The sequence below is a fragment of the Salvelinus sp. IW2-2015 genome, linkage group LG27 (assembly GCF_002910315.2).
Source record: "Salvelinus sp. IW2-2015 linkage group LG27, ASM291031v2, whole genome shotgun sequence".
In the NCBI taxonomy this organism is placed as follows: Eukaryota; Metazoa; Chordata; class Actinopteri; order Salmoniformes; family Salmonidae; genus Salvelinus; species Salvelinus sp. IW2-2015.
This window is the reverse complement of record NC_036867.1, coordinates 9411225-9423857: the sequence shown is the minus strand read 5'-3', so window position 1 is coordinate 9423857 and position 12633 is coordinate 9411225. Positions and strand designations below refer to the sequence as shown.

The 12633-nt window shown below is 43.2% G+C and overlaps 1 protein-coding gene across 1 annotated transcript in view; it reads left to right on the top strand.

Annotated features, from left to right (window-relative positions):
- LOC111953734 (serine/threonine-protein kinase 17A) overlaps nucleotides 1-3612 on the top strand; it is a 47574-nt gene extending 43962 nt beyond the window's left edge. The window contains exons 3-7 of the mRNA XM_070435638.1: nucleotides 570-803; nucleotides 1173-1299; nucleotides 1416-1464; nucleotides 1700-1879; nucleotides 3181-3612. Coding sequence (XP_070291739.1) covers nucleotides 570-803; nucleotides 1173-1299; nucleotides 1416-1464; nucleotides 1700-1879; nucleotides 3181-3514 — 924 coding nt within the window. The 3' untranslated portion in view covers nucleotides 3515-3612. The remainder of the gene's footprint in view (nucleotides 1-569; nucleotides 804-1172; nucleotides 1300-1415; nucleotides 1465-1699; nucleotides 1880-3180) is intronic.
- The last annotated feature ends 9021 nt before the right edge of the window (nucleotides 3613-12633 follow it).

Sequence of the window (12633 nt, the reverse complement as noted above, 5' to 3'; positions counted from 1 at the left end):
CACTAAGTCTGGGCTCCTGCCTCTGGTGGTGGGGTTATGCATGCCCTCCAGTTAGTCTGGTCTCCTTGCTCTGGTGGTGGTGGTTATGCTGCCTTCCAGCTAGGTTCTGGGCTCCTGTCTGGTGTGGGGGTAGTATTGCTGCCTTCCAGGAAGGCAGCATAACCACCACCACCAGACAGGAGACCAGACCTAACTGGAAGGCAGCATAACCCCCACCACCAGACAGGAGACCAGACCTAGCTGGAAGGCAGCATAACCACCACCACCAGACAGGAGACCAGACCTAGCTGGAAGGCAGCATAACCACCACCAGACATGAGAAACACAGTAATCACAGTCATCAATCATTCAGTGATTTGGTCATTCAGAACAGGCTATCCAAGACTCCCAAAGAATATCACAAACCACTGGTTGAGGTTAAGACGTTAGTGACAGAGAGAGAGTAGTGAAATACAAAATGAAAGGTTTGAATGTTTGTACTGATAAGATGTGTGGTTTTACTTGTGGTCTGTGTGCATCCAATGCACACCAGCATATAGCCAGCCTGTCAAATCCGAAACGCAAAGCAGCTTGTAAAATACTACTATTACGGTTTCAACTTGGTTGCATGTTTGTATGGAAAAGATGAGATCTTTAACCGGTCGGTGTGTGTCCACAGTGCAGCAGGAGGAGAGATCTTTAACCAGTGTGTGGCGGAGAGGGACGAGGCCTTCAAAGAGGAGGACGTGAAGAGGTTGATGAGACAGATCCTAGAGGGAGTTTCTTTCCTCCACAGGAACAACATGGTGCACCTGGACCTCAAGGTCAGTCCCTGGCCCCTGCTAGACGCTTTACCAACGTGTTTGTTATATGCATGTGATCACATAGTCCACCTTGGGGTTAAAGGGATAGTGTGGCATTTTGGCAATTTTTATTTTCTGCTTACCCAGAGTCAGATGAACTCGCGGATACCAATTTTTTGGGAGGTATGCGTGCAGTTTGAAGGACGTTGAAGGTCGTTTCTGGAGCCATTGCTAACTAGCAAAAAAGCTTAATTGCCAGAATGTTGCCCTATCCCTTTAAAGATGGAATCGAGCTTTAATATCGCTGTTTAGACGCAGTACCAAACACACGCAAGTTAGCCCCACTGGACCTCCTCTGAAGCTGCTGTGTTTTTCTTTCTTCCTCTCCAGCCCCAGAACATTCTGCTGACCAGCGATGCTCTTCTGGGGGACATCAAGATCGTGGACTTTGGTCTGTCCAGGATGGTGAGCAGCAGTCAGGAGCTCAGYGAGATCATGGGGACCCCGGAGTATGTGGGTAAGTAGTGCAGCAGACGCCATTTTGTTATGGACATCATGGTCACTGCACTCAACATGTCCAAAATCTTTAAAGGGATAGTTCACCCAAATAAAATAAAGACAAATGTTTTGCAGCTCCAGAAATCCTGAATTACGAGCCGATTAGCACAGCGACAGATATGTGGTAAGTGGCATTTCACTGTACTGTAACTTAGTGCAACAGTACGTTATATGGCTTGTGATTTGAATTATCCAAAAGCTTATTTGAAAAAGGGATAGAAAATGGAAAACTTCACACATGAAAGAAAACAGCACCGTTCCATTATGCACATGTAAAGTTATGAGTTTATCTTAGAGAGAAAATCTGGAACTTATTTCCAGTGGCTGTCTAACCGTTTGTCACTGTAAATGGCTGACAGGAGTATTGGTGTACTGGCCTATGTGATGCTGACGGGCATATCTCCCTTCCTGGGAGAGGACAAGCAGGAGACATTCCTCAACATCTCCCAGATCAACATCAGCTACCAGGAGGAGGAGCTGGAGCATGTAGACCAGGCCGCCATCACCTTTATCAAAGCCCTGCTCATCAAAGAACCCCAGTGAGTAATGACTCTTTAATGCCCTAAAAATGAATACAAATATAAATGCAACAATTTCAAAAATATTACTGAGTTACAGTTCAATTGAAATAAATTAATTTGGCCCTAATCTATGGATATTACATGATTGGGCAGGGAGGCAGCCATGGTTGGGCCTGAGAGGGCATATGCCCACCCACTTGGGAGCCAGGTCCAGCCAATTATAATGAGTTTTTCCCCACAAAAGGGCTTTATTACAGACATACATACTCCTCAGTTTCATCAGCTGTCCAGGTGGCTAGTCTCAGACAATCCCGCAGGTGAAGAAGCCTGATTTGGAGGTCCTGGGCTGGCGTGGTTACACGTGGTCTGCAGTTGTGAGGCCAGTTGGATGTACTGTCAATTTCTCTAAAACAACATTGGAGGTGGCTTATGGTAGAGAAATTAACATTAAGTTATCTGGCAACAGCCCTGGTGGACACTCCTGCAGTCAGCATGCCAATAGCAACACTTGAGACATGCAACACTTGAGACATGTGGCCTTTTATTGTCCCCAGCACAAGGTGCAGCTGTGTAATGATCATGGTGTTTAATCAGCTTCTTGATATGCCACACCTGTCAGGTTGATGTATTATCTTGGCAAATGAGAAATCCTCAGTAACAGGGATGTAAACAAATTTGTGCTCAAAATTGCGCTTTTTGTGTCAATGGAACATTTCTAGGCTCTTTACATTTTACATGTTGCGTTTATATTTTTGTTCAGTGTATAAAGTGCATTCGGAAAGTATTCATACCTCTTGACCTTTTCCACATTTTGTTACGTTACCGCCTTATTCTAAAATGGATTAAATAAATAAAAACTCCTCTCAATACCCCATAATGACAAAGCAATTTTTTTTTTTTTTGACATTTAGCATATTCATTGAAAATAGAAAACAAAAATACCTTATTTACATAAGTATTCAGACCCGTTGCTATGAGACTCGAGATTGAGCTCAGGTGCATCCTGTTTCCATTGATCATCCTTGAGGTGTTTCTACAACTTGATTGGAGTCCACCTGTGGTACATCCAGTTGATTGGACATGATTTGGAAAGGCACACACCTGTCTAATATAAGGTCCCACAGTTGACAGTGCATGTCAGAGCAAAAACCAAGCCATGGCGTCGAAAGAATTGTTCGTAGAGCTCCGAGACATGATTGTGTTGAGGCACAGATCTGGGGAAGGGTACTAAAAAATGTTTGCTGAAACCCACCAAGCCAGCGAAGAAGGTGGATATTCCCATTGATTCCCTGGCCTCACACTCTCCTTTCTCCCAACAGGAACCGTGCCACAGCAGAAGAGTGCCTGCAGCACCAGTGGCTCCAGCCAAAAGAGAAAAAGGAGGCGGAGGCGACAACAGCGGTGAAAGAGACTATCAGCCCAACTAAGTGCCCCTCGGAGCCAGCCAGCCCTGAGAGCCCCATCAGGGAAGAGGAGAAGGAAGGTCCTGTAACAGAGGAGCTGATCGTGGTGGCAGCCTACACACTGGGCCAGTGTCGCCAGTCAACAGACAAGGAGGTCATAAACCCCGACCAGAAGGCTATCTCCAAGCGCTTCAAGTTCGAGGAGCCCTTTAGCACCCTCCAAGAGGTTCCCGGGGAGTTCATATACTGAAGGACACAAACACACAGACACACACACAGACATCTCAACCTTTACACAAGGGGTCTTCGCTCCGGTCCTGGAGAGGTACTGGTTGTGTTGGGTCTCCCTCCTGCCGTTCACTAACACACCAGATCACAGCCCTAATTGGTTGGTTAGTAAAATCAGGTACATTAATGGCGGCTTGGAGCGAAAGCCTGCACCATCCAGTAGCTCGCCAGGAACCATAGTGGAGAACCCCTGCTCTTACATCTAGCTGAAAGCGGTACAAAATGTCGCACTTACAAACCAGAATAAATATGACACTTTTTAACCCACCTCATGGTCTGAACTCGTAAGCCAAACTCTTTTTATTTTTTCCCTGTTGTTTTTTGTCTTATGTTTGTGCTGCTTTACTATACATGGGAATCGTTAATCCAGACTAAGGCCTAGATTCAGCCAGATCAAGCGTTAACCCATATCCGACACCCGCAGAGCTGATGTTTTGGCGGTGTCGGAAGTGGAACTGCGTTGGAGCTGTCAAATCAGACCTGCTCTTGTGGTCCTTGTTACGGAACCACAGCCATCCCACTTGCATTAAAGTTCAGGACGAGAAAGTGTAGGCTATATGGAAATAATGACGCTCGAATGGAAAATCATTGAGCAAAACAATGAGGATTTCTATCAGCCTAATCGAGGTGTAGATTACATCTCACATTCCAATGTTCGAACTTGTAAACAAGGTTGCATGGGATTTCTCTCAATGCGACTCTGTGCAGCCAATGGCGATGTCCGCTTCAGGTATAATGCCGGGATCCGTTGTGGATTTGACAGCTCTAACACGGTTCCACCTCCGACAATGTCAAATCATCAGCTATGTGGGTTTGGCTAAAGCCGATCTGATTGAATCTGGCCCTAAACCTTGTTGTGATGTTTTTGTTTTCTTCTTCTTTGGTGCCATGCTTGGAGAATTAGCAATGACTTGGGCCATAAATGCAATTGCATATTTTTTTTCCTTTTTTTCTCCCTTCAGTTTTTTGTCCATGTTTTGCCAGGCCATCTCTTTTCTTAAGGTGTTTTGTTTAAGGTTATAGATATCATCTAAAATGGGAACGGGGGAGAGAGGGTTAATTCTATGTATATGAAACAAACGTTATGTTGCTTTGAGAGTATGTCTCTAAATTATACTGTTTAAAAAGCCATTGCACACGTTTGACCCAGAACTGGAAACATCCCATGGGTTTCAATCTCTTCAGCAATAATTGCAAATAATTTACTTGTATATGCAGACAGCGCTTGTTTTTCTGTCCTAACTCCCAATAGTAATTACTGTAAATTGGTCCAAGTTTGTCTCTATCAAACGAGAGGCTCCTTATTATGGGAACACATTTGTACATGAATGTCCTGATACTGTAAATAAAGATACGTCTCTAAACCTTTTTTTGACTACGATTTGGTTTTTGTGTTGTGGCCTTGAATGACGACATTCATTTCAGAGGAGATGACATGTAGTGTGTGTGCATGCGTACGAGTGTATGATACATCTGTGTGGACACACTGGCAACTGTGTCCGCTGGGTGGGGGTAAGGGAAAGGGCAGGCTATTTGCCAAGCATCAGTGTGATGCCCCTCAGTGGAGGCGTCATAATACCCATAAAACCTAGCAGCCAAAAAGAGAGACGGTTCAGATCGTTTTTCCACTATTCATTTTTCCCATAGAGGATTTTAGACACTTAAAAATATGGGCTGTTTCGTGTAGTCTTACCCTGGCTTGACATTTTGATAACTATGTAAATCTCAGACAAGGATACTTTTATCAGTATATTCGGCTCTATTTAATCTGATCCGAAAAATGCTAATTAGCATAAAAGTAGAAATCATGGAAGATTTCCTGCATGTCATCTCTAGCTGATACCTTTGCTAACAGGTATTGTGTAAATTTAAAACTTGCACAAGACCGTTCACAGAATTGTCAATTTTAAAGAAATGTAGCCAATATCTACATTAATACACTTAGCTAACATTAGATAGTTAATCCAGAGATTTGGCAGTCTCGTCCAGATCATCATGAAGGGGTGGCAGGTAACCTAGTGGTTAGAGCGTTGGGCCAGTAACCGAAAGGTTGCTGGATCGAATCCCCGAGCTGACGAGGCAGTTAACCCACTGTTCCAAAGTAGGCTGTCATTGTAAATAAGAATTTGTTCTTAACTGACTTGCCTAGTTAAATAAAGGTTAAATAAAAAAATAACAATAGCCACATTAGCAGATAATTAGCATTTCATTTTGGGGGGGTAAATACAGGTGAAAGAATATATTGATAAAAGTCACCTTGTCCTAGAGAGATTTACACGGTTATCAAAACGTCACACCAGGTTTTATGGGTATTATAACTCATACTGTGGCACTCTATCAGCCTTTCATATACAGCTGTTAAGTAGACTTCTCTGGCCTTGTCAGTCCTCTTTCTTTCTCTCCCTCTCCACTTCTGGTGAGGGTTGGCTTTCCAGTGGGTGTTCTTTTTACTACCCCCCCCTCCAAGACCATTATCTTAATGAAGAAGTTATTGAGCCCGCAATTTGTTTACAACCAGTAGTTCCACTAGTCCATTGAGGAACTCATGCCTTTGGTTCTGGTGTCTGGGTGGAGAATGATACATTATATTTGTCAGGAACGCAATAAGGAAGGGATCTATTCACTGTTTTCTGCCAAATGACCGCTAGATGACCATGTTGGTTCACAAGTCTGGGAACTGGCTACACATGAGCTGTTCAAATTCCTTAAAAGTGCATCTTTCCTCCCTTCCTTGAAGTAATCACTGATTACACATGATTGTACAGGTGATTGTACAGGCCTTCACCTCACGGCATTCACCTGTCCAGCCATTTCTAATGAGTAATTACTTAAAGGAATGAAAGAAGGATGCACTGTAGCCACCAGACTTGTTTGACACTATATAAAACTTGATATATTGAAGGCTATTTCTGTGGGAGGAAGATATTCACTCCAGCCTGACGTTGCCAGTCTGAGGGAGGTGATGAACAGCTACGGAACACAGCTCTGTGGTGAGTGCAATGAAATAATATATGACTATTTATATGAGCCTTCTTATTTGGTCTGGTTGTAAAGAGTGATCTAGCTTCATGAAATGTGCCTATACCAAGTATATAGTTATTATTAATGACTTTATTGGCCTATAATATTGTAGCCTACTATTCAGAAATGTCGGCCTACTATGAAATAGCAAAAACTGGCACTCAAATCAAAACATAAAATATTTAGAAGGGCCCAATGAGACATCTCAATTAACTTGTCAGAGAAATGTTGCAGTTGATTTTCTACCAGGCCTGTTGTGTTAATTGAGATTTAAATGTCTAAATATTTCAAAGATGGTATACTTATTTAAATTCACCAGGTGTTGAGCGTCTTAATTGATGTTTCCAGAGGATTAGAAGTTCTGACTGACTGGAAAGCTTTTAATGACAAATGGGTAGTATAATTAGTTTAATCATGTTCTTAATCAAAGTTGTTGTTTGATTTCACTATGGAGGTGCTAACTTAATTGAGCCTAAACATTTTTGACAACGCATGGTGGCAGTCCTACCTAATTAGGCCTATTCAACACAATTCGTCTCAAAGTTAACCCATCCCTCAAACTCCATTATCATGTGCTGTAGACCTACTGTATATTTTGCTAATGCATAATATCAAGCCTAGTTCTAAACTTCAACGTTAATTCAGGGGTCAGCCAATCATTGTTGTAATTCAGTCTGGGGATTTTTCTTGTTGTGCCAGAGCAGTGTGTATTGTGCATCTCTCATTTTAACCATACAGAGGGGACTGGTGAGGTAAATGAATAGAAATACACCTTTCAGAATGCTGTCGTTAATGACGCATAGCACCAATTACACAATGAACATGGAACAGAATAATTGTTGTGACAGACTGCTTGACATGCTCCCCCCAACGGCTATAGTCTACATTCGAAGACATGCACCCCCATATTAACTGTCTCTCTGGCTGCCGTTCCAGTTAATGTTGAGTAACTGATGCATGTTGATGGGAAGTATTGCAGGGCTGTCAAGTAGTTCACATTCAGAGAACAGGTTGGTGCTGTATTCTGTGATTGGTTAGGTTAATCTGCAATGATGTGGAAAAATATGGAAGAAAGCAATATGGTGCATGACTATTGGTAGGTTTTGTAGCAGAGGTGGTTCGCTGAACTATGCTTGAATGAGTAACCTTGACTGAGACCTGAAGACTTGCGTTAGCTCCCCTGAGATAATCCCTAGGCTCTCGCTCAGTTGATTGACACTGTCTTGTGGTGCACAGATGGCCCAGGTTCAAACCCAGTTGATCAAAGTTACACAGTTCTTTCACATCAGTGTAGATGAAGGCAAGGAAACAAGTAGAGGGATCATGTTTAGGCTACTGAGATATCTGACATTTCTACTGAGATTTACCTGAACAATTATTTTTCAATGTCACTGAAAATATTGTCCGGTAGAGGGCAGCATAGCCTATCACAATGTTCAGACTGTATCTATCCTATGTCTGCAGTGTCTATTGTCTGAGGCCAATAGCACAGGCTTACAGAAGGAAATTGGGTGGGTGGGTTGTGATATTTACATTGAAATATAGTACATTTCCTTGGAAACTGGTGGAAAAGGCTTTCATCACAAGGGGAAAGTATGTGATCACTTTGGAAAGAACTGGCTAAGACAGGTTCTACTAAATCCAATCTGTCCTTGTCATTGGATCTGGAAATGACTAGTAGAAAACCATATAGGACTACTAATCGAAAACCCTCTAGAAATAGAACCAAATGATGGGTCATCAGTATTATCAATCAGTAGCTGGTATGCATTTCCTTTTCTTTTCGATTGGACTTTACGTTTCCCATGTCTCTGTGCCAGCTCTTTGCAGATTTTAGTGAAGTGGCTCCATGATATGGCCAAGCTCTGGTAACAACACATTGACTGAGAGTTATAACCCATAACTACCAAATCATTGTTATTCGGTCGGGATAACAACTGAAATGGGAGACAATGAAAGATTAAGGAAGTTCTTTCTCTGTGCTCTCTCTCTAGTCCTGTTTTTCCTATTAACACTGTCTGTGTTGATGCTCCTGCAACTCAATCACCCAACCAAATTAAAATTGCAGCAAACCACCGAGTCCATTTCAATGGGCAGAACTCAGTTCTTTCTCTCTCTGTCTTCCAAATGCAGCACCGGTTTTCTAAGTAAACAATTCTTCAAAACAACACCAGAGCCCTTTTAGTTCACTTTTAATCAATTATTTATTTAACTAGGCAAGTCAGTTAAGAATAAATTCTTATTTACAATGACGGCCTACCCTGGCCATACCCTAACGACGCTGGGCCAATTGTGTGCCGCCCTATAGGACTCCCAATCACAGCCGGTTGTGATACAGCCTGGAATCAAACCGGGGTCTGTAATGACACCTCTAGCACTGAGATGCAGTGCCTTAGACCGCTGCACCATGGGAGCCCAATTACACAATTGAATGTGTCCAAATGCATTAAGCCATCTGTTGTTATTGTTGTTGATATCCCTTCTCTAGCAGGATCCCAGGGTTTTGTTCATTTGACTTTGCCAGGGCCGGCTCCAGGCATAAGCGACATAAGTGATCGCATAGGGCCCCCAGCTGCTAGGGAGTTAATAGCATGGCTAACTTAGCTAGCTAACATACATTTTGAGAAAACAAGTTATATTAAGCAGCTAGCTAGCGTTAACAACATTTAGTCGTCAATGAGACTGAGAGATAGCTAACAAGCTAACAAACAATGTAACAAGAGTGTAATTTCAGATTTGAAAAATACTCCAGGCTTTGCATTTCAGGAATCACAGTAGAAAGTACCCCTGGTGCACTCTTCAGTTATTTAACCATTTAAACAATATGGTTTTTTTAAGAAAACTGTTTTTCCCACTTCTCTCATTGACTTTCATGTGTTTCAAACATGAGCTTGTCAGAGGTGTCGGACTTGACGACAATTGCTATCGATTGGAGTGCAGCAATTGGTTGTCCAAAAATCTGGGGAGGGGCTTAGTGAAGGGTCAATTAGCTGACCGTTAGCCATGTACATTTTTAGATTGGTAGTGAGTCTAACCAGCTATCTAAACTTGTAATATTCATAGTCGAATAAAGACCATGCACAGAGGGCAGTTCCCCAGGGGCCCTGACCTCCAGGGGGCCGCCATTGATTTTGTAAGTTATTCTCACTCAGACATCATATTAACATGGCATAAGTCATGTCAAAGTGTGTAGAATTGTAGGAAATTGGCTTTAAAACTGCAAAAACATCTATCTACCCCATGGCAAAGTGATTAGAATTGCAGGAAGTTGGCTGTAAAACGACACATTTTTTCTCATTACTCCATGGCCGAAAGAGTAGACTTGCATTACATTTGTTTTAAAATTGCAACATTTTCTCTCCGCTCCATGGCAAAAATATGTAGAATTGACAGAAATTAACTTGTGTATGTATTTCTATCCGCCGTCGGGATAGAGGGGAGCTACAAATGTCTTGCCGCGAGGTGGGGGGCCCCAACCAAATCTCACTTAGGGCACCCAAAAGACTAGAGCCGGCCCTGGACTACATAGTTTGCAGGGAAAACTAGCTTGACTTGCACCAGATTCATAAAGGGCCTATTTGCATAATAAGAATAGCCTTCGGCTTAGTTCGAAACCCCTTCAGCATATAAAAGAGGGCCAAGACAAGAGAAGGCAGTGGTCTGATGTCTTTAGTAATGTTCTTAGTCTGACATAGTGTTCGTGGCAGCCACTGTTGTTGTGTTCCACAGTGTCTCAAGGAGTCTGTCCCAAAAAATCAGTCTTCACTCTGTGTCCCCATACTCTAGTATGGCTGGGCTCCAATTCTGCTTTCATCATCATAAATGCAGCAACAAGTTCTATGCCTGTGTGTTTTCCTCTATACTTTACAATTTCTTACCCATTGCCATGACAACTAGAGATATCACTCTGAAAGGTCTGAAACAGTCTGCCTCGTGCTAAGTTCTCCAGACTGTTTAGTTCCACATGCTGGTGAATCGAACTGGTGTTGCACAATGGCAGGACTGCGGGAGGTCCCTGGTTGTACCCCACAGAGTTGACTACACAACTCAGCCTGTCGCCTTTGATACAACTAGGGGGCCTCATCACTGGCTCAATGGGGGGATAATTGCTGCCTTTGAGGCTGACTGTCTGCATTCAGTACTGTAGCAAGGCGGACCAGAAGGCAGGAACTGTCTTTCCACGGTGGCACAAGCTATCTCGTACCCTCGCCACAGATGGTGTACTCACAAGTCAGATTGAGGGTATCCTAAAAATGTGCACCGTACAATACCACTGGCCAGAAGACACACCACAGATGGGATATGTCATGTACTGTAATAAGATAGAGTAACATCACTCACGGTAGGATGATGTGACACAGAGAATTAAGCGAACTGTACAAAGTGAAGGGAGGCAGGACTTCTCCCCCAATTACAGCGTAGAACACTAGGATGTTTGACTGAATGGATGTCATTTGGAGCAAATGATGAGACTGAAATTGAATTTGTAGATTCTCGCTGCTGACTCCTTGGTGAGCTTGGCCCACTGTTTCAGACTCGGCTCAGCTCAAAGTTCATTTTGAGCTGTTTGTGGTTCCCTTATACTCACTTCCCAGATGTCAACCTCCCAACATCAAATATGACCCCACTACCAAAAGTCTCTTAACCTCTACTGGGGAAAAGTCCGATCTACTCCTGGCTGGGCCAATCAACTGACCAGATTTTACTCAGGATTTAATCGTACTCAGGCCCATTGCTGCATGAGGAGCATAGGCCACCAATGAGGATCAACCTCTCCAATGAACTATAATTTGGGCAGTCTTTTGTCATTCCAGGAGAAGCTGATGTTCCTGTATCTAGAAATGTCTACTTGGTACATATCGGCATGTGACGATAAACTGTACAAGGTTAATGTCTGGAGGTGGATCAAGGGGTGGGTGGAGGGGTATTTATATTCTAACAAATGGGCTAAGGGCCAATGTACACAAGCAACACCCGCCTCCAAGCAATGTCCAGGACCCCTGGGGTTAATCAGGGCTTAGTTTGATGGTTGTTGTTGTGTACTTTTAAGCTTACCCTTATTAGCAAATATTTCCTATGATGGTTATGGCTGTCAGACTCAATCTAACATGATCCACGTGTTAGTCTCTTGACAGACATTCAATATTTGGTTATGGATTCTTAGATTATACCCGTGCAAACCCAGTCAGTGGGAGTTATGCACATATCACGTTAGGACCCATGCCTTTTGTGATAATCCTGAGGTTGGAGGTTTTCTAGGGCGAAGTCGAGGTCTTGATCTAGCCTGTAATTGGTTGTGTGACAGCAGGAGCACAGCGACGGGTACGGAGGAAGGCTCCTTTTCATCCCATTGCAGCCCTGCAGGTGGTCCCCAGTTGCCTGGCAATATTAGAGAGAAAGAGAACACACCTGACTCCCTGGAGTGAATGGATACAGTGATACTGATCTAATATGATGGGGCTGTGTGGAATGATGCTATCGAACACAGGGGGATGATTGGGAAATGTGAGGGTAACGTGGTGAGTGGATATCTAATCACTCTGCCGCTGTTTCCTCGTTGTTATAGCAAGGTACATATTTTCTATGCCCTGTATATCACATGCTTATCCTGTGCTATGTTCCTCCACACTATCCTAACGATGTTGTTAGGTGTAGTTGGCTATGTTGACAACAGAGCAACAGCGACACTATAGCCTACCCCCATTTATGTATCTACACAAATCTATAGGATGGATGTTGTCATTAGCTAGTTTTCTGCGGCTAATGTCGATATCATTTTTGTCCCTGCTCTTCCACTGACCTTTCCTGGTCAATAACCCAATTCCACCAACTCCTCCACAAATAGTAGCCTGATTTCACCACATTGTACAGAGTGTAGACTTCAGTGCTTATCTCATGGGACTTCTCCGACCGATGTGTTCATTATAATGGATCGTCCTTATTAGTGTGGCACAAAAGCTTCTGTATAACAAGTCTTTAAGGAAGGGCTTCCATCAAAGGCTAACACAACAGATACCTTTCTCTCTCTACCCCTATCCTTCCCTTCGACCCCTGCTGCAA